Source organism: Panthera onca, chromosome B2 (assembly GCF_046562875.1).
Source record: "Panthera onca isolate mPanOnc1 chromosome B2, mPanOnc1 haplotype 2, whole genome shotgun sequence".
Taxonomy (NCBI): Eukaryota; Metazoa; Chordata; class Mammalia; order Carnivora; family Felidae; genus Panthera; species Panthera onca.
The window spans coordinates 24,305,196-24,329,982 of record NC_138343.1 but is presented as its reverse complement, the minus strand read 5'-3'; the positions used below and the strand labels follow the sequence as shown (position 1 = coordinate 24,329,982).

Here is a 24,787-nt window from a genome sequence, read left to right as displayed (position 1 = left end):
TTCTCATTTTCCTTTGGGTAACCTAAAAGTTTTAATCCTGTGTTACTTTTTTAATGTTTAAGAAAAACTCATTTGAATTCACCAACCATCAACTGAAAACCAAAGCACATGATCCCCACAAACCAACCAACCCTGAGCATTTTGCATCAAGTTTTTCCTTCAGGTTTTTCAAACTGGGATCCAAGAACCACCTGCATTAAAATCACCTGGGAAGTTTACCAGGCAGGTTCCCTGGCCCCACTCTCAAAAGATTCTGTGTCTGTGCACCTGCGGTAGAACCCAGGACTCAGCTTTTTTGTTTCCCTGATTCTTAGGTGCAGTAAGTTGTGTCCATCATATAGTCCCCCGGCCTCCAATCCCCACACACTTTTTTAAATAAGAAACTTCAGCTGTTTGAGTTTCAACTAACCAGGGTTAAGACTTCCAGCAACAAAGAACTTTGGGGAAAAGTTCCACTAACAGATTTTGGCTGCTCTTGTGGACAGCAACCTTTTCTCATTTTCCCTTTGACATTTTAAAACTACTTAGTCTGGGCGCCTGGGTGACTCGGTTGAGCGTCCGACTTCGGCTCAGGTCACGATCTCGCAGTCCGTGAGTTCGAGCCCCGCATCGGGCTCTGGGCTAATGGCTCAGATCCTGGAGCCTGCTTCCGATTCTGTGTCTCCCTCTCTCTCTGCCCCTCCCCCCTTCATGCTCTGTCTCTCTCTGTCTCAAAAATAAATAAAATGTTAAAAAAAAAATTTAAAAAAAAATAAAACTACTTAGTCTGAGTGGAAGAGGGTTGTTTCGTGTCTACAACTATAGTTAGTCTCCAAGGGAACTGATCTTGCTTTCATGTATATGACCAAGGACCTGGGAAAGGAACATTTTTTAAGATTCACAGGAGGACCCAGGGGCTCTCGCATATTAACTTAACAAAATAGCAAGTATTTTAGCTTTTAATGGCCAAGCAAATACTCAAAAGATTGGTCAAAATGATAGACAAAGGAGATTTGTAGAGGCAGTAAAGGAAAGAAAAAAGGAACCAGAGTGGGAAGAACTAAAAAGAGGTAACTACACTCTTCAAACTATAATAGAACACAAAATATACCAGCAATAAGTTGATTATAGCGTTCGTTGATGATGGAATTACATTAGGAAACCATCACAACAAAAGAGAATATTCTTTTGAAAAGAACAGTTTACTAAGTGAAACATTCCTTTGAAACATAACATGCAAAAGATTGCCAAATATGTCAGTATGGAAGCCCTTGAATTTATATTTACACATCTCAGCAATGATTTTTACAAATTCCACTCCACATCAAATCAAGTTACTCATGCATGTGTGTAATACCTGTATCTCGGAATGATGAACCACGTTTTAGCCAAGCTTCTTGGAAACAGATTTGCTCACATTGAGATGTATGAAAGAAAAGTTATTTTTGGTCAATAGGTGAACACTTATCCTTAGCTGTAAAGGAAGGTGATAAACAGTTTAGCTTCTGAATATAGAATGGTCTGTTCAGTGCTATGTTTTTTTGATAAAGTTTCTTTTTGGTCCTTGGTACCTTAATTTCTTCTCTCTGATTTTCGGGAAAAGACAGAGGTATAGATGAGACTGGTATTGGAGACTTCGGTGGCAGACATCTTGTTGAGACCATTTTAACCAATGACTGAGTTGTTTGGGAAGGAGTAGGCTTGGTTGCGAGTTCTTGGCATGGATTTAAAATGGAGCTTTTGAGATTCCTAAAGTCATCACAAGTTGCAACCAATTGTTTGGTGGTGGATGAACTTTTTAGAGATGTTGGTCTAGAATTCCATTTATATTTGCCAGCATTGCTCCAATTCCATTTTGAAGCATTTTGTTCAAGCTTGCAAGATCCAGAATTGCTTTTTCTTTTTTCACGACTTTTATCTACACAAGTCATCTGAAGACTCAAAGGGTCTGAAAGTTTGGGCTGTCTCACTTTGGGTATAGCTTTGGAGGAAGAGGGTCGTTCAGTAGCTGCCAGAGTACAGAAGGTAGTTTGTAGTCTGGGCCTCTCTTTTTGGATAGTCATGTGTTGCAATCTTTCCATTTCTAGTAAACGAGTTATCAGACGTTCAACAGAGCTTTCTGGAGGTTCTACTGTCACTTTCCAATTTTCAGATTTTGAAAGGGCTAATTTGTGCAAGTCCAGGGTATTGAAAGGAGAAGGGAGAAAATCAGGATATGGAAATACTTCACTTGGTTCCTCTGTGACAGATTCCTCAACATTTACTATTGTTTCTGGCTTTAAGTTCAGGTCCATCTTTTTAAAGTAGCTGAGCAAACTATCACTTGCTTTTTCATTTTCTGATAAATCACTTTCATCTGTTAAGTTTTCTTCCACACTGCTGTTTCCATATTTCAAGTTCCAATTTAAAGCAGGTAAAGTTTCACCACTATTGTTTTCTATAGTTGAACATAAATTAATATAAGGCTCATTTCTGTCCTTCAAAAAGTCTCCATCAGCATAGGGCCAGCAGAGAACCGATGGTATCTGCAGTCCAGGGTAAGAACCAACTTGCTTCTCAACTGAAGCACTTGTTACAAGTGCGTGGTTCAGAGTAAAGAGCCTTATGGGGTTATTGGTTACATTAAAGCCAGTTTCCACGGAAGATTTTCTGAAATCCCTTCAAAAAATGATTTAGTTAATGAATGGTTTGTTGACTGGAATTAAAATGCTATTAAAATAATCAAAAAGTAAAATTATCAAAGACTGGTTAATGTTTAGTTTCCAATGGCCTATGTGTATCTATCTGTAACTGACAGATGTTAACTCCCAAATATGCTCAAGTACATAAAACTATATACATTTTTAAACGTATAGATTAGAATATTAACTGGATATCCCTGTGTGCATTCACAGGAAACTAGATCGTTATACCCACAAATGGCTGTGTCTATGAATGGTCACTGGGTTGAAAGTGGCTAATTACATCTATTTACCTATGAATAGATTGTATCTGCACTGATGATGTCTGAGAAGGGGGCTATCCAACTCAAACTGAAATTGCATTGACATGTTTATGACCCAGGATTAGATAAAAGGAAGCTCAAAGAATGTAATTAGGTTACTCAATAAAGCCTTCTAGGGGCGCCTGGGTGGCGCAGTCGGTTAAGCGTCCGACTTCAGCCAGGTCACGATCTCGCGGTCCGTGAGTTTGAGCCCCGCGTCAGGCTCTGTGCTGACGGCTCGGAGCCTGGAGCCTGTTTCCGATTCTGTGTCTCCCTCTCTCTCTGCCCCTCCCCCGTTCATGCTCTGTCTCTCTCTGTCCCAAAAATAAAAAAAAAAAAAAAAAAACGTTGAAAAAAATAAAGGCTTCTACATTAGCCATTGTGGTCTAAAAAAAATTATGCCCATATAAAAGGAAACAAAACAATGTTCATCAAAAACTATCCCATAGTTTAAAAAAAAAAAAAAAGAAAGAAAGAAAGGAACCATACAGGTAAAAAAAAAAAAAAAAAAAAATTATCCCATTGTAATTTTCACCTGGAAGTGCTCTTTTATTTTATGACTAATGCTTCTAGGTATTATATTAGAATGAAAACTGCATAAGAGCCAGGCCATGGAACACTGAGTTTATAATAGTTCATTTTTTTAAAGCTTACTAGAAGTACTGACATTGAAAGAGTTGAAGCATTAATTGACATCTAAAGTCTCATTATCTTCTTGCTTCTTTTAATGCCAGTTTATATTAAAGACAGCAAAGTATTCTTGAAGGATTTTGAAAAATACTTTTATTTCTACAGAAAAGAGTAAAAATTTATTTCTTTAGCTAAATATTAGTTATACCGACTTGCCTTTATAAAACCACAGGAAAGTCTCCTGAAATCTACAATTGATGACAGACACAATCCACGTTGTTTAGTGAAAAGAGCATGGAATCTGGGAGTGGGGACGTAAGTTTGAATCCCTTTGCCACCAGTGATCAGAATGGTAAGGACAATACCGACCTTGAGGTGGTCTGAGAAGCCAATTACATGAACGTACTTTGCAAAATGTTGAACCCTAAATAAAAAATATTACTTTTATTCTCTTCTTGATGGCATATTGAAGAGAAAAATCTCAGTAATAAACTATTTCATTGATCCTGGGCTTCCAACTCTGCAACATCTTAGGGTTTCCCAGTATAAATAGCAAATACCTATCAAACACATTGTTCTGCTTAGTCCCCAGGAGACAAGCACTTTTATTGTTTACCTTTTATGGGTAAGGAAGCCGAGGCAGAGTGGTTAAGGTCATACATGTGGTAAGTGGTAGAGCCAGAGTGGTGGGACCGGATGTTTGTAATCCTACCCACTGCCCTCTGCTGACTCAATTTGTTTGCTCTGTGTTAGTGTGATACAATTCAATTCATTTCATTTGACCTCTTACCTTGAAATCCTTGTTCCCAGCTGAGTTCCTTCTAGTAAAAGTAGCCTTTCTATCCCCCTCAGCACCGACATTCCCTTAGGGCATTAGTCACTAGGGTCCCTTTAGCATTTCTTGGATTCACACCTTGAATTTCAGCTTAGGGGAGTTTCATCCTGAGTCTCACAGAGGTAAAGTCCTCTGGGAGACTGCTATCAAGTGAGCCACACCCACTGTCAAAACTGGGCACAAAACTGAGGAACAGAACTCAGGATCTCCATGAAACAGCATACTGTGTGTAAAAGTGACCCAGGGTTCAATAAATGTAATCTCCACATAGTAGTACCCTGTGTTTGTAAGAAGCATTCTAGCTGGTTCTGATGAATGCTTAAGTTTAAGAACCAAAAAATAAGTAAAGTCTGAGAAGTGATACACTGTAGTGCTAATGAGCATGAACCAAGCTCTTCTTACATCCTGTTTCTACCATTCCATTCATTGTATGACTTTAGGCAAGTTACATATCTTGTCGCCCTGACTCAGTGTTCTCATCTGTAAAGTAGGAATGCTGACACCAGTACCTTATACATAAGGGATGGAAATCATTCTTGCCCCATGGACTATTATTTTCCTATTACAGCTTATTTTCCCTTCGATGAGAAGCCCAAACTCTATCCATATAAACTCTCATTTAAGGGCACAGAAATTCTTAATTGCCCATACACTGATGATCTCTGTAGTGTAAGCCAGCCACTTCCTAGTTTAGAGTTTCTATAATTCCCCCATATTTATATGCAATACTTTTTATTCAGGTTGTTTTTCTTCCTAGTATCTAAGATGAATAGTTAACTCATTGTATTTAGATATATTTCACTAATTTATGGGTTTACAAAAATAAATATTCTCTCACCTGTTCTCCATGGTACTTCCTTCATTAAGTGGATAACTCCATAACTGAAACATCCCTTGCTTACTATTCTGATAACAGAAAAACCATGGACAACATTTTAGTAACTGAATGCATTAAAAAAAATACTTTAGGAGTATGATGAATAAAATCCCACCTGTGTTCTTTTGTGAGCATGCTCTGACAAATTAAGTTCTAGCATCAGTTGCTCTATTGAAATTTCCAAATGGTTCTATAAAGCAGCAGAAGACTTTTAAACGCAAGACATCTCTGTTCCCTGCTCTTGTTCTAAGACTGCATAATTCTTGTTCTAACCAAGAATCATTTGTTTTTACTGACTTCAGCAGGAACTGGTATAATCTGTTGCAAGTACCAGCTAAACAGTATTAACTAATAAGCCTTGAATATCATTAAGATTTACTGATAGTTAAGTGTTTTATATCCTGATCAAAAAAAGTAAATGAAAGATTAATTTCTTCACTACTTCAACTACTTAGTTGAACCATTTCAATTGCTTCAATAAATATCAAGGGCTGAAACTACTTCTCTTTTGGCAATGTTAATTTCCATTTATGGTATTATTTTATTGAAAAATACATAATAAAATATTAATTTAATGACCAGTTTGCAGCCCTATAGAACAGAAAAGGCTTTGACTTGTTTGAAGAACTCTACGGAAATGAAATTGATATTTTTAAAGAAAAAAATTTTTAATGAGCATACATGTAATTTTAAAATAATGTTTTGTGAATTATTTAAAACCAAACATTTATCCTTACCTTGTTAATTGAACCTGAAAGAATGTGTATGGAAAAAATGACAATTAATAGTTACATAAAACTGGTTGCATTAAAAACAAACCCCCTTTAATATAAGTGGCTATTTGTATTACAAGTATGAATATAAATTTTTAATATTTATAAGTATAAATACATACATCTAGGATTTCTTACCACCTGTTGCACTATCCTTTCCAGGTGGGAGATTTTTATTTTCAGGAGCAGGTATTTCTGAATCCAAATTCCAGTGACACAAGTTCTAAAACAATATTTGTTTTAGGATAAACAATGTTAAGAACACTTTAATAAAAGCTCAAGTACATAATTTTTCATGTCTGTAGATAAAGTCTGACAAAAAGCACAAAGTTTCTTGACCCATTGTCCCTCCTATAAGTACACTACCAGCATTTTTGAGAAGCAGGTAGTATTCTCTTATCAAACTGTTAACAACTTGATGACACCTATTAGGAAATAGAAAGGCTTTTATAATGATTTATGGCTTCATTCCCATTTTGTTAAAAATTATGATGGGGCACCTGGGTGGCTCAGTCAGTTAAGCGTCCGACTTCGGCTCAGGTCATGATCTCGCGGTCCGTCAGTTCAAGCCCCGCGTCGGGCTCTGTGCTCACAGCTCAGAGCCTGGAGCCTGCTTCCGATTCTGTGTCTCCCTCTCTCTCTGACCCTCCCCCATTCATGCTCTGTCTCTCTCTGTCTCAAAAATAAATAAACGTTAAAAAAAATTAAAAAAAAAAATAATGACACACAGGTTTTCAAAACTGATTTTAAAAATACAATAAAATATCCAGTTCTGTGTGTCCCTGGTACACCATGGCACATTGGCCAAATTTTCTGTATCCGAACACGGGATCTGATATCCTATAAACTCTTTCTATCGACCAAAAAAAATTCTCTAATCCTCACATCGTACTCAACACTGACAAACTCACCAATCATTCTAGACTCCAGATATTGAAAAAACACTCAGGAAGTATTCAAAAGCAAGTCAAGAAATGAATAGGGGAAGATATTAATATGTACGGAATATTTTATGTTCCAGACATTGTGCTATGCCATGGGGGGGGGGGGGATGTGGGATGCGTGTAGGAGAGGATTGTAACAATTTATCTTGGAATAGGAAAAATGAGGAGGTGGAATTTATTTATTTTTTTTTTAGTAATTTTTTAGGAGCAAACTCAGTTATTTCCTATCTCAAAATAAGAAAACCCTTTGTAAATTAAACTCTAAGCAATACACAAATAAAACATTAGGTGTCATCCCAAAACTAAAAGAGGAACAGGGAGAATAAGCTTAAATACAGTCTGAGGATTTAACTGGCCCACAAGAAAATTATCTCCTGACAGGAAAGGTAGTTGAACATTGGGAAGGTAGCCTGCAGATTATCTTTCTCTGGAGGTTAATTCCCTGCTCCCTGAGATAACATATAATTAGGTCTAGTCTCCTGAGAATCACCTGGGGACCTTTTTAAAACTAATGCTTGAAAAAAAAGTTACAAGTTCTGACTCAGTAGGATGAAGGTAAGGCTCAGTTATTTGTATTTTTAAAACCTCCCTGACAGATTATCAGGCTTCTTTCAGCTCTGTGATCCTGGTCCACTAATGCACAAGAGAACATGTGAGAGAAACATCCTTACAGTGACACCTTAAAGGGAAGCTGTTAACTGTGGTTGAGGTCATCCAATAATATTAATATAGGAGCACCTGCGTGGCTCAGTGGCTTAAGCATGGGACTCTTGATTTTGGCTCAGGTCATGATCTCAGGGCTGGTGAGTTAGAGCCCTGGGATGTGCTCTGGGCTGACAATGTGGAGCCTGCTTTGGATCCTCTGTCTTCCTCTTTCTCTGTCCCTCCCACGCTCACGCTTGCACTCTCTCTCTCAAAAATAAATTTATTAAATAAGAGATTAATATAAACCAATTTGTCAACTGGTAAGGAAAGCTATTAACTCCGCACGACATCAGCGGGATTGCAAACTCCTTACAGGTTGGGAACGATTAGGCTCTTTGATATTCCACCTGCCTTACCAACACTTTTCATAAAGTTATGTGTGAGAAGATTTTACAAGGTGAGCACGGCCTGATGGATCAAGGTGGCATCTTTCACAAAGTCCAATTGCAACAGGAAGCGTTTTGAGGTTTGGAGGGAAGCTGGTGAATTTCTCCTTCATTAAGAGAAATAACAATTTTCCCTTTGCTATTAGTGCAAGTTCCCAAGAGGAACATCCCACACAAACCGCTCACAATGACAAAGCAGCAGGGGTCTCAGCAGGAAGACTCAGCAGGAGCTCTGTCTTAGCAAAGCAGCTGCCTAACGCTCAGGTCACTGCCACAGGCCGTACCTCCTGCGAGATGCTGGATGCACGCGGGGTGGTGCCATTGTTCTCTCCATTTCTTCTTCCCATTTTGCATCTCTGTTTCCTTAAAATCCTACACAGGTTGTGGGACAGGCACAATAGATGGGTAAGGTATAACAGTGATTTTTTTTTTTTTTCAAAGCTTGTGCTTTGGCTCCTCATCTAAAGGAGGTTGCAAAAATGTTTAGAATGGAGGACAAAGGAACTATGAGGACAGGGAAGAGGTAACAATAGGAAATCAACCAGAAATAAGGTGCAAGCCAGACGAAAAAAAAAAAAGCACAGACAAAGCAAATTCTAAAATCTAACTGACAGAAGATTAGGAAATTAAGGTCTTAAGTGAGAAAGGAAACATATCAGATAGAAAGATAAAATACAAATTAGAGGGGCAATTGCGTGGCTCAGTTGGTTAAGCATCTGACTCTTGATTTCAGCTCAGGTCGTGATCCCACAGTTAGTGGGATTGAGCCCAGTGTCAGGCTCAGTGCTGACAGCTCAGAGTCGGCTTGAGATTCTCTCTCGCCTCCTCTCTGTCCCTCTCTCACTTGCACTCTCTCTCTCACTCTCTCTCAAAATAAATAAATACACTTAAAAAATACAAATTAGAGGGGCACTTTGGTGGCTCAGTCCATTGAGTGTCCAATTTTGACTCAGGTCATGATCTCACAGTTTGTGAGTTTGTGAGCCCTGTTGGGCTCTGTGCTGACAGCTCAGAACCTAGAGCCTGTTTCAGATTCTGTGTCTCCCTCTCTCTGCCCCTCCCCCACTCCTGCTTTGTCACTCTCTTTCAAAAATAAATTAACATTAAAAAAATTAAAAAAAAACAAATTAGAAAAAATACATCAATTATCTGGAACTCATAAAACAGGGCCAGGAACTCTTTGGCTTTTCATTAGGCAAAACAGGTGCTCCATTTGAAAGCCGGATGAACCTTATAGCCCCCCATGCAGTTCTGGGGACACTAGAAGGCCCAAAGGACCAAACGCTATTTTCCATGCCCAACTATCATGGTTTCTAAGCCCACTACTGTATAAGGTAGAAGTATCAGAGAACATAACAGACAAGACAATCACTGGGCTAATGTATGACTATGTGGAATCACAAATTAAAGCCACCGCAGTAATCAGTATATTTCTTAATCATTTACAATTTATTGTCTCCTAGAAGGAGAGGCAGATCCTGAAGAAATAGAAGAGTACAATTCAGGTATCGATCCACCTGCTCCATGCCAGGCCCTGGGATGGAACAATGAAGGAAGAGGAAGGAGTTTGCTGAATAGGTGGCACAGCCTGGGGACCCCCCAAGTGTATGCCACGGAGTAGGGCCTGGGGTGCCTGGAAAAGGCTACCGCACCTGGAGGAGGGGCCCAGAGACAAGGAGGCCTTTGTGACAAAGCTTCGGCGGCGAAAGGAGCCTCAGGACAGGAAAGCAGGGAGAGAGGTGCAGGTGGGAGGCACAAAGCCCGCTAGTGAGCTGCCCCTCCTGACCCTTCCTTCCCGGGCCGGGGGTGGCTCGGTCCGGGGCACGGAGCAGGTGACAGCAGGTGGGGCTCGCGGGGGCGCCCCGGGCCGCGGCCTCTTACCCCATGGCGCCGCAGGCCCACGTGTCGTCGTCGGCGTCGTCCCCGAAGGTGCTGCTGCTCCGAGGCCCGGGTCCCTCCGCGTGCGGGGCGAACGGCTTGACGGGCGCCCCCTCGGACTCGGCCTTCCTGCAGCAGGAGGACAGGGGGGGCAGCGGACGGCGGCTGGCCGCGAGCGCGGCCCCCTCGGCGCTGGACGGCCTGCGGGGCTCAGGGGCCCAGGCCGGGCCCAGCGAGGCCAGCCTGGGCTGGGGCTGCGGCTCCGCGGGCCTCCCCAGCGGCCCGGTCGCCCGGCAACTACCATCGAGCGGGGGCGCTCGCGACGGTCCCGCGTTCCACCGGGGCCACCGGTATTCCGGGGCCGCGGGCCGGTCGGGGGCCGCCTGGGCCCAGAGCCTTCTGGGGGTCGCCAGGCCTCCAGCCCCTCGGGACGAGCCGCGCCGCCAGGGCAGTGCCTTGAGTCCGGGCCCCTGCGCCCCTCCGCTCCTCCTCGCGGGCGGACAGGCGCACTCAGCCATCGCAGGTGGAGGGGCCGCCCCGAGGCTCCGCAAGGGCGGAGGTCACGGCCGCAGGGACTTCTTGGGCCTTCCTGGGCCCTGGCCCTGACCCTGACCGCGAGCTAAGAGATATCCGCAGATCCCTGGCACCTGTTCGAATGAAGCCAGGGGGTCGGGCTGGCTAAATGTACGTATGTGCACGGATATATGTACAATTCTATCCATGCTGATAATATGTAAATTTAATTAAAATGGAAGAAGGAAGGTATCCCAGCTGAGAGCAAGCCCACCTCTGGTGGTTCCAGATCAGTCATTGGTCTTACAACAGAAGAACAGAAGCTGATTTTTTCTTTTTCTATCTAGGATAAATTTAGATGATAGGAGACCAGTTTGGCCCTCCAAATGTATATCTCTTACTTCAGTTCCATGAAATCAATGTGTGGGGTGGGAGAGGAAGGAGCGTGTATGCATATATATGATATGGATATATTATTATATGTGCAGTATTGTGTATATACATGTATAACAAGTAAATATGTAAGTGAATATTTACATATTTATGGCTGATATATGTGTATGAGTAAATGAATAAAGATATATATGTATAAATAACATATAATAATATATAAAGATATATGTGTATAAGTAAAGAATGTTTAAAGAAATCAGCGATATTCTTTATAAGAAAGCATTGACATTTGAGAAAGACATTTTTGCAATCCTTTGCTGATGATACTATTGCGTTCTGTTGGGTTGAACATCCAACTATAGATTCGAACCCCAAAATGTTTCATTAAGCATCTAAATGCACTGGTTCTTAACATTTGGGGGGAAGAGACGTCATGCTCCTTTGAGAGTCTTCCCAGAAAATGCACATATAAACCAGATGTCCAACAGAATTTCAAGGGTTTGTCAGCTCTTGGAACTCCCACCCCCACCCCCTGCCCAGAGGTGTCTGTCTCCTTCTTCTGCATGTCCATTTTCCTCTCAGAAAGGCCTTTCCTGGCTCGGCTTTCAAGAAGCCTTCCCACCCACTTTACTCTTTCATAAGACCCTATTTTTATTCTTTCACTGTATGCATCACAGTCTTGTTAATCTTGTGTGCTTTTCTATTGCCTGTCTCTTCCCATTGGAGTATAAAGCTCTGTGAGGGCGGAGACCTTGACTGTCTAGTTCACTGATCTACCCTATCACTTTAAAACTGTGCCTAGCACATAGTAGAAGGACAATAAATATGAGAGAATGAATTTCACATTGGTCTCCTTGGAAGTCTCCCTCTTAGGCTATGTCCTCCAGACTGTTTTCCATACTGCTGATATAAAACATAGACCTGCTCTAATGCCTTCCTAATCCCAAAGAATGAGGTCCAAATTCTGTAGCCAGGCTTTAAGTATCTGCTTATCACTCCTGGTGCCTGCATGTCCAACACCTCAGACATTTTGCAGTTTTCTTAAACACTCTCTCTCTGCCAGGACATACATCATTTTTCTTTTTCTTTAATAGTTCCTCCTTTTTTTTCTCCTCCCCCCTTTTACCTGCCTAGTTAAGTCCTATCCATATAAATCTAGTTCACAAATCATCTTCCTTAGCCCCTCAGGAAGAATAAATTGCTACCTCTTCCAAGATTCTTCATTTGGGTTATTCTGATTTGCTTACAATTCCCTACTCACTGTTACATTCTAATTCTTCATTTCATTCATATCTCAGTCACTATCTTGTCAATGCCTTAAAGACAAGGCCTGGACTTATTCTATCTGGCCTGGTCCCTGGCATATAGTAGGCATGCAATAAATATTTGAATCAATTTAATTACTCCACAAATAACATTTGCTAGAAATAACACTTGCTAGGATAGGGTTCCCATGTGGCAGGCATAAGGCTGAACATTTTATATAGATTATATAGATTAACCAATTTAATACTTCTAATAACACGATGGGAATAGTTATTCCTATTTTATAAATTGGTAACCTGAGCCTTAAATATATTGTTTTCCCAACTTACAATTATTTTAAAAATAGTGAATTGGGTAAATATTTAAGTCCAGATACTCCCAGATGATACTTTCTACAAATATATTTAGCTGGGAAATTTTTTTTTCTGCTGTCGGGATAGAAGACAAAAATGATGTGTGTATATGTGCACGTGGGCATGCACATCACTTTTCTAGCTCACACATCTCCTGTCTTCCTTGGTTTATGTTTGTTTCTGTGTTTTCCTTTTGTTTCAGAACATGAATTGCTTCCCGATCCCTTAAGCTCCCTCAGATTTGTCATCCTTAAATACATCCTCTAAGATTCTTTTTTTTTTTTTTCTTGACAGGACATATTTCTAAAAACCTTCTTATCAATTTGACTCTTCCCCCCTTTCTCTGGAGATTTTTTTAATGCTTTGACATTAGCATAAAAATCATGCCCCCCCCAATCACTTGTTGAATTGATAGTTTTTAGTACTACAGGTTTATAACTATAGTCACAGCAAAGTCCCTGGACACTATCTATGTGGGAGCCCCAGTCTAGGTGGCGAGGAGACAAGAGAAAAAGTGTGAAATGATGTGCCAGTGTGAAATCTAAGGGAAACAGCTAAGAGAATCACACCCTCTCCAAACCCCTCAGTCTGGTTTGGCTCTAGTCCTGCCTTGAGAGCAAGGGGATTTGTTGGACAGGGGTTTTCCATAGTAGCTCTGACGCAGCTCTAACATCACTCCTTAGCCCAACAGAGTGCACTTTCCTTATAGGCCATCCCAAGGCCACTCCAGGAATTCAGATTTTAGTGGCAGCATCAGACTTGCCTTACTTTAACACTTCTTTAGCTAATCCAGTGAAGGAAGGTAAGGGAGATGTTCTATGTCTCAGGGCATTTAACAAGCTCTTACATTCATTGCAATGGAGGTGGTCTGAATTGGTGGAAAGAAGGAACGCCTTGGGCCAATCACTTGGCAGGTAAGCATGGCTTGCTGATCAAGTCAGTTTCTCCTACTATGACAAAAGTGACAATTTTGACCAACAGAAAACTATTTTGGAAAGCCCTTTAACATACATTCCTTTTTGTCGTCCAGAGTTATGTAAAGAGATGTCAGTGACAACACTGCTTAGCTTCTAATGATTCTTCAGGGAAACCCTTCTATTTCCATTCACCTCTTTCAAGACCTTTCATATTTTTACATTACTCATGTATTTGCCTCCACTTCCCTTTATTCTTCCCTGCTGTATGGTCAATGTCACAGCTGGTTATTTACTGCAGTGGAATCTTGTTCAGTGTAATTATGTAAATATTTTCAGAAAGTCAAGGCCATATTTTCTAATTAGTAATATGCATTTTTGTTCCCAAGTACATGAGATGCTATTCAGTGGGAAACATTTCAGTTCAATTCTGGGCAATTTGTATTTAGTGTATGATTTAGATAACTAGTCCTTTGCTTCTCCTTTTCTCCTGCTTTCCCAGCTCCTGCTTTCTGTTTCAGCCATAGCCAATTATATTCACCCCAACTTAGGACTCCATTTCTGTGAGCCTTTACCTTAAATGTCCTAACTTTCTTGGATTTGTCTAATTTCTTTTTAGGAAATAATGTATAAAAATATTTTTTTGGTTAGAAGTTGCATTTCTCTTTTAAAAATTAACCTTGAACACTTTGCTCCCTTATGTGGGAGACCACCATTTTGTTGCAAAAACATAAAAAATCTTGTTTAAGACCTATTTATTCTTAGAACAAATGTGATAGTGATCCATAGGGATATATTTCCAAAAGCTAAGCAGGTACCTTCACAAATTCTGCACCTGTATATGTTGCAGCCCATACTGTTGAATAAATTCTCAGTCATATATGTCTACCTATATTTAGATTTTCCTGCAAGACTAGATTTCTGCAGTTTGCATAGCTTTATGGCTTCCTGTCCTTCAGATGCCTATGCTCTTAGCCTTGTATCCCAAATGTACTTTGAATGTTTAAGTTTCCGGAGCAGGACTTACTTTCTGGTGCCAGGAAAGTTGTCGCTTAGGTCCTCATTCTGGTAGCTGGAGCCCTCCCACCTCATTTGCTTTGAACGGAACACTCTCTTTAGAACGCTTTCTTTAAGAAACTTGGAGATGATCTTTTCCCTTTGAACATTACTGAATATTTTGCCTTCTGGAAGCCAGCTGATCTTGTCACATCCACCATGGCAGAGGGGAAGGGGAAGGTGTTCGGGAGACACAACAGCCCTCTTTGGAACAAAAAAAGGAATTGCCGTTTACCTAAAAGTCATGAAGAAGAGATCAGCCTAACTAGAAAAACAACGCAGCGTCCTGCAGGTGCTGTGCTGTGGGATCAATTTAGTTAATAATACAGTGCTACTACCTGAGCGGCACAGCTGGCCCTTCATAGCAACTCATTGTCACAATAAGAAAGAAAGAGAGCACTGGCTTAGGAGGATTCTCTCTCATCTTTCTTTTGAGAAAATAATCATATATTACAAATGTGGTTTTGGAAATGTAGATTTTTTGGCCATGGAAGAACAGAATTGGAAATAAGCCAAATTCAAAACAAGATACAAACTAGAAGGATGTTTCGTCAGAGGACATTAGTTCTGTAGGGTGAGACCTGGCTGGCTGAGATCAAGATCACACAGCTAGTCAACAGCAGCGGGGCACCAGCCTCCGACTGCTGACCCTGGTCCTGAATGGTATTCTTTCCACTGCACCACACATAGAGTGAATGAGATGGATTCCTTGAAGCAGTCTTATCCATTGCAGAAGACATTTATCCATCAGAGCATTTATTTAAAAATAAAATATAATCCTGTGGCCTACTTCTGATTTCAGCCAAGGTAAATAAGCCAAATAACTGGAAACATTCCATCAGTTGCTATTTAGAGCAATGATTAAGAACATATGGCGGGGATGAAAGGTATAGTACAGGGAATATAGTCAATGGTATTGTAACACTAATATATATATATATATATATATATATATATATATATGTATATATATATATATATATACACATATATATGTATATATATGTATATATATATATATATGTCAACTTACATGCAATATATCACTTCCTTGGCCTGTAGAATAGCTTAAAACATGGTTCGTTCTTTTCTATTTATATAAATAATATTTAGTGTAACATATTCAAGTTTGCTTGGAAGAAAGAAGTCTCCACCTATCAAAATATCCTACCCCCCTCACTTCCACAAGCTCCCTTCTGTCTCCAAAAACACCCATGAAATCATGAGAATCACATTATATTCGAGTGATTCTGATTCTCTAACATATTTTAAATATATTCAAAGTAAACCCTTTTGTTTTTTTTTAAAGCCTTACTCTTTCAGTTTGCAAATTAAAAACTAATTTGCAAGTTCAGAAATAAAATTTTGTATCTTCTGCTCTGGGCACTAATGTATGACATGATATAACCATGATGCTACTGTGGTCCTGACCAAGGGCTTTGAAGTTTGTTAAGAAGCTGGCAAGCACTACCAGCTGGCTCGTAGCGTGCTTGGCTCACATGGATCTCCTCATTTCTGATCACTTTGCAGTGCGGTTGCCAGCCAGTTCATGGGATACAGCAAAGTGGTGACCCTGGCTCAGGTGGCGAAGCAGGCTGAGGTTAAGGAGTAGCTAGAACAACCCTAACTGTTCGCATTTTGGCCTCAAATCTGGGAGGAGTTCTTGACACCTTCTACCTTGCTCAGGGCTATGCTATCAGCTATGGTGGGTCAAGATCATTTAGTACTTCTGCTCTGGGTCCACAGTGAGGACTGGCTTCTGTCAGTAAAGCTAGAATGGAGCATTTGGTTGACTCTGTTAGTTCGGATAAGAGAATAAGAAGCAGGTTGGCCTCCTACCTGTGTTAATCTGGACATTTCCTCAGTTGTGGACAATGAAGCTCTTCACTCAGTTCAGCTTGAGGACTGTATGGAGGTAATCGCTTTCCCTTGGGGCCTAGTAGGTCTGCGGAGTCTCAATTATGTACACACAGACCTCCATGAAGTGCCAGATGGAAAATCAACACTGGATGTGTGCACAGTGGCTTCCCCTCTTCCCTTTAGGAAAGTACTCTGTTTGCCTCAGCTGTTGTCCACGTTCAGACAGGAAATGAGTTTCTGCCTGAAATCCCCATAAGAGTTGGCAAGATCTTTTTGACAGGCTGATTTCCTCTGGTTTGAAGATAGGATGAGCATTCAGGGTTCCAGGCTAAGATCTGGGCCATTGTGACTCTCAGAATGCTAAGTGATCTGAGACCAGAAAATAGATTCTGTGATACCTTCTCTGAGATGGAGGAAAGCGGGGAGAAAGAACAACTGTGGGGCACTCTACCCTTCTGATTCCTTATTTGTTCTTCTCTGTAACTCAGTGGGTCATCATGGGGACAGCCAAGAACAACCACACTGTACTGAAACTTCCCGTCCTTGACAAACCCAAGACACAGAAAAACTATGCCCAACCTGAGGTTCTGTGTCACACCTTTGAGACCCTGTCTAACCTTCACAAACTGCTGCCAAATCATATGATGGAGACACTCTACTTCTACAAGAGGGAAGAGGACAAACAAAATTGTATGTGGGCAGAGGATGGGCGTGAACTCTGTTTAGTAAGCATATACTTCGCCTTGGTGTAAAACTGCCTCTACTTTTATTTATTTATTAAATTTTTTTATTTATTTTGAGAGAGAGAGCAAGCAGGAGAGGAGCACAGAGAGAGAGGGAAAGAGGGAATCCCAAATAGGCTCTACACATCAGCACAGAGCCTGATGAGGGGCTCAAACTCACAAACTGTGAAATGATGATCTGAACCCAAATTGAGTTGGTCTCATAGCTGACTGAGCCACCCAGCCACCCCCTGCCTCTGCTTTTACCATGACTAAGAACTGACTCTTTATATGGCAGGTGTGGTCAGTCCTTGGCATGCTGATTATGCTGTGGGGGTCCATGCTCTCTGAGCTCCCTTCTTCCCTTTCGTTTATTGGACTGGTCTTTTATGAACCAACTGAGGTCTGTCACTGTTCTTCAGGCAAAGTCTACCTGTGGGATGATGGAAAGTGGATTAAGTGGGAAATAATCTCTAAATTTACAGGTTCAGATTTGATTTGAAGATGAGTAAGGGAATGTCAAAGTTGAAGGTCAGGCTTCGAAGCTTATTCCTTTGCTCTATTTCCTGGTGTGCCTTCCTCCTACTGTTCCACCCCACAGAGAAGCCGGATATTCCCTCTCCCTCCCGCCCCCACCCCGCCACCAAGGATTATAAATGCCCCTCCCTTTCTGGAGTTTGGAGCAGCCCCCAGTCCTGGAATTTTCTCAGAGCTGTTTATAACTGGACTGATTCGCAGAATTGGGTGGGGCCTGCCTCCTGAAGTGTTTGTTCCTGCTTCAGTGAAAGACAAAGGTAGCTGGTAGCCACTTGTGCCCATGAATTTAGAAAGGAAAATAGCAGCTGCCACAGTGCTTAAGACACAGTCCTGGGGAGGAAGGTTTAATGGCAAATTTGTCCATTTATATTCTGGTTAGTCCCAAGTCCCTGAATGCACAGTATTGTGAATTGATCCCAATATCCAGATTACACTAAAGATTACATAAAAATAATCAAGGAAAATAAAAGCAACCTCCTAGAGTAGATAAATATAGACAGACAATTCACAAGATGAAATACAAATTATCAGTAAGCATGAACGCTGTTCAAACACTCTGGTAGTCAAGGAAGTAAAAGATAAATCAAGGCAATATTTTTTTAGGCCATCAGACTGGTCAAGTTTTAAAAGATCAATACTGGTGAACATGTGGGGAAATTAATGCCCTCATAATCATTATTAGAATGCTATTGATTCAGGCTTTTTTGAAGATAATTTGAAAGTCTTTGCCAAAATTTAAAATGTATGTTACTGGCTTATTAAATGAGTTGAACTTGGCAAAGAATAAGTAGAAAATAATTTTCTTGTTTGTCATGGTTTCCCCTGTGACCATTCTGTTGCTCTTCAGTCATCATGTTTGGGTAAAATTACAAGCAGATCTCATAGGTTTCCTGGTCATATTCTGTTTAATACATTCTCCAGACCAGTTTTCTCAATGACTGGTACCAAACCAAAAAGTAGGAAATGGGAGGAAGTTTGAAGCTTTTGTATATTGTTTTTAACGCTTAAGAAGCTACCTCTCTTGGTTAATTCACAGCTTTTCCCCACAGATACTTTGGGAGGTTGCTTAGTTGGATGCAGTGAGGGGCAGGGAAAGCAGGAAGAGTGGATTCCACAGAAGGAGCGGGCTCGGGGAGGAGATGAGCGGGGCAGCTCTAGAAGAGGCGTGCGTGTGTGCATGTGTGTGTGTCCGTGTGTGTGTGTGTGTGTATGTCCTGTTCATGTGCCAGCTGGAGACTTTTGTGTGTGCCTTAAAGACAATTCTGAGGTGAAAAAGCAACAAGTCATTTTAAAGCCTCCAGTTTTAAGTTACCTATTTTCTGCTGTGTCTGGTACACACACACATTGGCTTGTGTACTGGTTTATATACATTATCTATGCTGATTTGTATTGTGATTACAAACTCATCCATCCATTCTTCAAACCATCCACCCATCTAACATGTACTGCATTCCACACATTAAAATAAGAAATTGGGGCACCTGGGTGGCTCAGTCAGTTAAGCATCTGACTCTTGATTTCAGCTCAGGTCATGATCTTACAGCTGTGGGATTGAGCCCTGCATTGGGCTCTGTGTTGGGCATGGAGCCTGTTTGAGATTCACTCCCTCTCCCTCTGCCCCACCTGCCTCTCTCTCTCTCTCACAAAAAATAAATAAATAAATAAATAAGAAATCAAAAACCATTCAAAGCAGCTCACAGTCCAATATATCTAATTTTCATCTATAAATTTATAATCAATATCATTTTATTTCCAATAATTTCTGGAGGCATAACTATACTTTCTGTACTTTCTTTCAAAACCAGGAAACTTGCTTATAATTTCAGATAAGGCTGGCAGTAAGACTTAAATATTCAAAGTGAGTTCTGAGTTTTTATCTTATTTTGGTGTGCAGTGCTAAATATAAATTTTATGCTGGAGAATATGAGAATTTGTTATATTTGTTAAATGTTATCCTTTCTAATTCATCCTTGATTACTTACATAAAGGATTTGAGGCAGTTTAGAATACCAAAGTATGTGTACACAAGACAATAAAAAACAATTCATTTAAGGCAAAAATTATTTTTAGCTGGATGTCATCAAATACCTGAATTGAGTTTATTATTTCAGTCAAATACTACATTTTGCTTCCAGGAGTGCCTGGGTGGCTCAGTTGTTGAGCCTCTGACTTCGGCTCAGGTCATGATCTCACAGTTCATGGGTTCAAGCCCTGCATCAGGCTTTGTGCTAACAGCTCTCAGAGTCTAGAGCCTGCTTTGGATTCTGTGTCTCCTTCTCTCTCTGCCCCTCCCCTGCTCACTCTCTGTCTCTCTTTAACATAAATAAACAGTAAAAAAATATAAACAAATAAATTAGCTTCCAAATTCTGACAACCAAAGCAAACCATGCTATTCCTATCATTAGAGTGTAAGGGCTTCTGAGTTCGGCATCCCTGCCCCCGCCCGCCATGGGATCCTGAGCTAAAACTGCTTCTAGGAGCAGTATGTGAATGCTGTCTGGGCCAGGCCCGAGACCACTGGGCAGGAGCCCCAGATTCCTGTTTTTTACTCACTTAGAATGATTTGCAGGCCTCTAAAGATTGATCTGTTAATCATTACATCATTTAGATTGCCAAGAGATGGCCTCTTGAGTCAATTCTTGGTTCTTTGGAGTCTGTGCCAATTACCCTGTCTGGGATGGACCATCAGTGGTTCAGTCTGAGAAACAACAGAGGCTGGCTGAGTTGGGAACTAATTTCTATGCAGGGTCACCCTGAATCACTGGGGCTCAGTTTCTCTTCTTGCATTAGGTTGATCACGGCACTCTTATTTTCTAATACACCCAGCTGCATTGCAGAGCCACTCACAGTGTAGCCGGCAAACTGGTTTTGGTTCTCAACTTGTTACCAGTTGGCAAAGAGAGAAGCTTACACTACAGTGTATGTATGGTGGTATGTCACCAAATCCACCATGCAGTTCTACTGACTTCCTTTCTTTCCCTCCCTCTCTCCCTTCTTCTCTCCCTCCTTGCCTCCTCCCTCCCTCCTTCCCTCTCTTCCTTTCTTTTGGTAGCAGGACTGTTTTGATGAAGGAAGCAGTATACTGAATTATATTCTGGCACAAGCTCTTTGTCCCACAGCAGACGAGAGATTTGGTTAGGGGCCAAACACGGGCAACGTGAAGTGGTGGATGTGATGTAAATACAGGGTATGGTTAATCTCTCTGAAGATTGAAATAATGGAACAGTAAATTGCCATTAATTTGAGAATCACGCACAAATTACTTAAACAAACTTCAATATTTGTGGTGGTACCAGCACATTGGTTTGTTCATTCATTTATTTATTTGTTGTGCATCTATTAGATGTCTAGGACCAGACTAAGGTCTGAATGTTGTCAAGTAATACTTTTGCAGTGAAGGAATGGCAGAGCTCAATAGCAATTATTAAATGGTATAAATATTCTTTCTGAAACTAATGCCATGTTACTCTTGCTATGCAAAGATGGAAAGGAACACTGAATCGTATGAATGTTTATTCTATTACTAGGTCGGAATTCTGAATTCTCTGGCTTAGAAAGGATCTTAGCAAGACATCAGTTTCCAAAAGAGATTAATCTGACTCCCAATCCAAGTAGCATGCCCCTGTGGAGAAGAAAATGCATCAACAATGCAAATCGTGGGTGGAAGAAATGTCAATTGTGGAATAAAAGCCTTGAGGAACCTCCAATGTCAACCATAGTTGTCAGGTAGGCATCTACTTTTAGTGTGATCACAAACTCTTCATGCCTTAGCCAAAAAATGTCTTAATGTGCTCTTTGAGATGTATGATGAGCATGAAAACAAGCATTGCTATGTATAAAAGCATATAAGCCCCATTTTCTCAGAGACAAAACTCATGGAGACAAAATTCTGAGAGAGAGAGAACTCACGGAGATAGGAGGTGTGTAGGTCTCCCATGGGCCATTGCATTTCACGTTAGTAGGCAGACATCTAGCTGGGCTGGGCTGGCATTCTTGGGAGAGGGACTCGACTACAGAGCTATGGGGCTTTTATGCTGCATGAGTCAGGAAGCACCAGCGCACCCCTAGCATGACTAGGGGCCTAGGATACAATAGTATAAACAGTGGAACCTTAGCGTTATCTGTATAGTGTGCAGGTTTTACACTGACAGAACTGGGAGCCGTTTCAGGGTCTTAAAAATAAGGGCGATACAATCTCATCTGAAACCTCCCTGGCTCCTAGGGGCACCAGGGGGGAAGCAGGAGAGGGATGGTATGTCTCAGACCAGTAGTAACAGAGGGGATGTAGAATTAGTTGGATTCTGGCACTTAAAGTTATAAGCTTTGGTTTCCTTGGAAAATTATCTTTGTTGGTACACTTCCTTCCCTGATAATGCCAGACAGAGGATGTTTCCAGATTTGTTTCTTCAGTATTGCTGCATGTATTGCTATACAATACCTAATAAGTGATTTCTACATGTAGCACTTAGTAGGTATTCAAAAAATATTGTTGCCAGGCTGACAGGAGAATATATAATTTTCTATAAAGACAGAGTTCTCTCCGCTTTGAAGGTAACAGGGAGAGATTTCCAGCTCATGAATTTTACCTGTACTGGAAGCTCCCACTTGGAAAGAATTTCCTTGTCTACATTTTTCCCCCCAATGTCCTCAGTGGCATAACTTGACAATTGGATTTAAAAATCCATTTTCAATGAAGGCAAAGATATGTTATAAAAGAATTAGAATGATGGTATTTTCTTCTTGAACAATACAAGGCACTAAACTTGTGTTCAGATTAAGGATAGAAGTTATTTTAAGTGATGATTCCTGATTACTCAAGATTATTTGACCATACTTTGGAGGCCTATAAAGAAAGAAAACAACAGTTTACACACCTCAATTTCAGGCCATAATGTCTTGATGTGAACTAATATATTTTACTTTACATCCTAGTTTGTTTGGTTTCTGAAAAATATAGCCAGATTGTTAGAACATAAGAAATGACATATTTATTCATATTTTCTTCTACAAACATTTATTTACTTTTCTTAAAAACTAGGACTGGTAAAAGCAGGCATCTTTTCATTGTTCTTAATGTCAGGAAAAAATAATTCAGTATTTTGTTGGCTATTGGTTTTTGCAGGTTACTTTTATCAGTTGGAAGAAGTTCACTACTGTTGTTGGTTTGCTTAGTTTTTGTCATAATGGATATTGACTTTTGTCAAATGCTTTCACTGTATCCACCAAGTTGATCATATTTATCTTTTCTATTAATACGGTGAATTATATTGTTTTAAAAATATTTTTATCACGGTAGAATGTACGTAAAATGTTCTATTTCCCCCATTTTTAAAGTGTACAGTTCAGTGGCTTTAAGCACCTCTACACTGCTGTGCAACCATCACACCATCCATATTTCCAGAACATTTTCATCTTCCTAGACTGAAACTCTGCACCCATTAAACACTAACTCCTATTTCCTGGTCTCTCCAATTCCTGACAAACACTATTTTTCCTTTTGTCTCTATGGATTTGCCTAATCTAGATACCTCAAATCAGTAAAACCATACAATATTTGTCCTTTTGTGTCTGGCTTATTTCACTGAGCGTGATGTCCTCAAAAGTTCATCATGTTGTGTGTCAGAAGTTCCTTGCTTCTGAAGGCCGAATAATACTCCATTGTATGTATATGCTACATTTTGTTTTATCCAAACAAAACACCCAGCATTTATTGAAAAGATCATCTTTTCCCTATTGAATGGTCTTGGCACCTTTGTCAAAAATCATTTCATCATTAGAAATAAAGTCATGCAAAAGTTTATTCTGAGTTTTCTATTCTATTCCATTGGTTTATAATGGAATCATAAGATTATATATTGGAGCTCTAATATTTGGTGTGTTTATAAAATGTTAATACATGTTTATAATTGTTATATCTTCTTGCCTCATTGACCTTTTTACCATTACATTATGTCTTTATCTATTGTAAGAGTTTTCTAGTCTCCTTTTTTTTTGTTTTTAAATGCGTATAGCCATCCCTGTTCTCTTTTGCTTACTATTTGCATGGAGTATTTTTTTCATCCTTTCATTTCTAACCCAAGCATGTCCCTAGATCTAAAGTGAGACTCTTGTAGGCAGTATATAATTGAATCCTGACTGGCTTTATTATCTATTCTATCAGTCCATGTTTTTTGGAGCATTTAACCCATTTGCATTTGAAGTAATTACTAATAGGGAAGCACTTACTTTTGCCATATTGTTTTCTGTATGTTTTATATATTTCCCCTCATTTTCTCCATAACTGCTTTCTTTTGTGTTTGGTTGATTTCTTGTACCAACACATTTTGATTCTCTTTTCATTTCTTTTTGTGTATCTTCTATGGATATTTTCTTTGTGGTTACCATGGGGATTATATATAACATCCTAAAGTTGTGACAATCTATCTTAAATTGTTACCAACTCAACTTCAATTGCATAAGAAAACTCCTTTAGAGCTCTGCCCCTCTGTTTTTGATGTCACAAACTAAATCTTTACATATTGCATACCCATGAACATAGATTTATAATTACATTTTATGCATTTGTCTTTTAAATCCTATAGAAAATATGGGCTCCTGGGGCGCCTGGGTGGCTCAGTCGGTTGGGCGACCGACTTCGGCTCAGGTCATGATCTCGCATTCCGTGAGTTCGAGCCCCGCATCGGGCTCTGTGCGGACAGCTCAGAGCCTGGAGCCTGTTTCAGATTCTGTGTCTCCCTCTCCCTCTGACCCTCCCCCGTTCATGTTCTCTCTCTGTCTCAAAAATAAATAAACATTAAAAAAAAAAGAAAAAAAGAAAAAAAAAGAAAATATGGGCTCCTGGGTGGCTCAGTCAGTTAAGCATCTGACTCTTGATTTTGGCTCAGGTCATGATTCCAGGGTTGTGAGATCTAGCCCCCCATCAGGCTCTGCACTGAGCATGGAGCAGGCTTGAGATTCTGTCTCTCTCTCTCTCTCTGCCTCTCTCCCCTGCTCATGCTAAAATAGATAAAGACAAATGAATAAACAGGCAAATAAATCCTATGAAAATAAAAAGTGGAGTTGCAAACCCAAATATCAGAGTACGATTTTTATATTTGTGCATATATTTACCTTTGCTGGAGAACTTTATATTTTTACGTGGCTTTGAATTACTATCTAGCTCCCTTTCATTTCAACTTGGATG

General features: G+C 40.3%; 2 protein-coding genes across 10 annotated transcripts in view; one reads left to right on the top strand and one right to left on the bottom strand.

Annotated features, from left to right (window-relative positions):
• Window positions 1-1,162: 1,162 nt before the first annotated feature.
• Window positions 1,163-16,663, bottom strand: FAM217A (family with sequence similarity 217 member A). Of its 6 annotated transcripts, none has more exons than XM_060614913.3 (8): window positions 16,325-16,661; window positions 14,457-14,720; window positions 9,994-10,119; window positions 8,397-8,484; window positions 6,216-6,300; window positions 6,042-6,055; window positions 5,266-5,333; window positions 1,163-2,637 (listed from the first exon to the last, which is right to left on the bottom strand). In XM_060614913.3, the coding sequence occupies exons 2-8, from the start codon at window positions 14,519-14,521 to the stop codon at window positions 1,419-1,421; spliced, it is 1,665 nt and encodes a 554-aa protein (XP_060470896.2). In that variant the 5' UTR covers window positions 14,522-14,720; window positions 16,325-16,661; the 3' UTR covers window positions 1,163-1,418. The 6 variants fall into 6 exon arrangements, with proteins under 6 accessions (XP_060470896.2, XP_060470893.2, XP_060470897.2 ...); XM_060614910.3 differs by having other exon boundaries at window positions 14,457-14,689; XM_060614914.3 differs by lacking the exons at window positions 8,397-8,484; window positions 14,457-14,720 and having other exon boundaries at window positions 16,325-16,663.
• Window positions 16,664-16,720: 57 nt separating this feature from the next.
• Window positions 16,721-24,787, top strand: part of LOC132666794 (testis expressed protein 56-like) — a 26,095-nt gene continuing 18,028 nt past the window's right edge. For all 4 annotated transcript variants that reach the window (XM_060614921.3, XM_060614919.3, XM_060614920.3 and 1 more), the window contains exons 1-2: window positions 16,721-17,035; window positions 21,132-21,330. In XM_060614921.3, coding sequence (XP_060470904.2) covers window positions 16,843-17,035; window positions 21,132-21,330 — 392 coding nt within the window. In that variant the 5' untranslated portion in view covers window positions 16,721-16,842. The remainder of the gene's footprint in view (window positions 17,036-21,131; window positions 21,331-24,787) is intronic.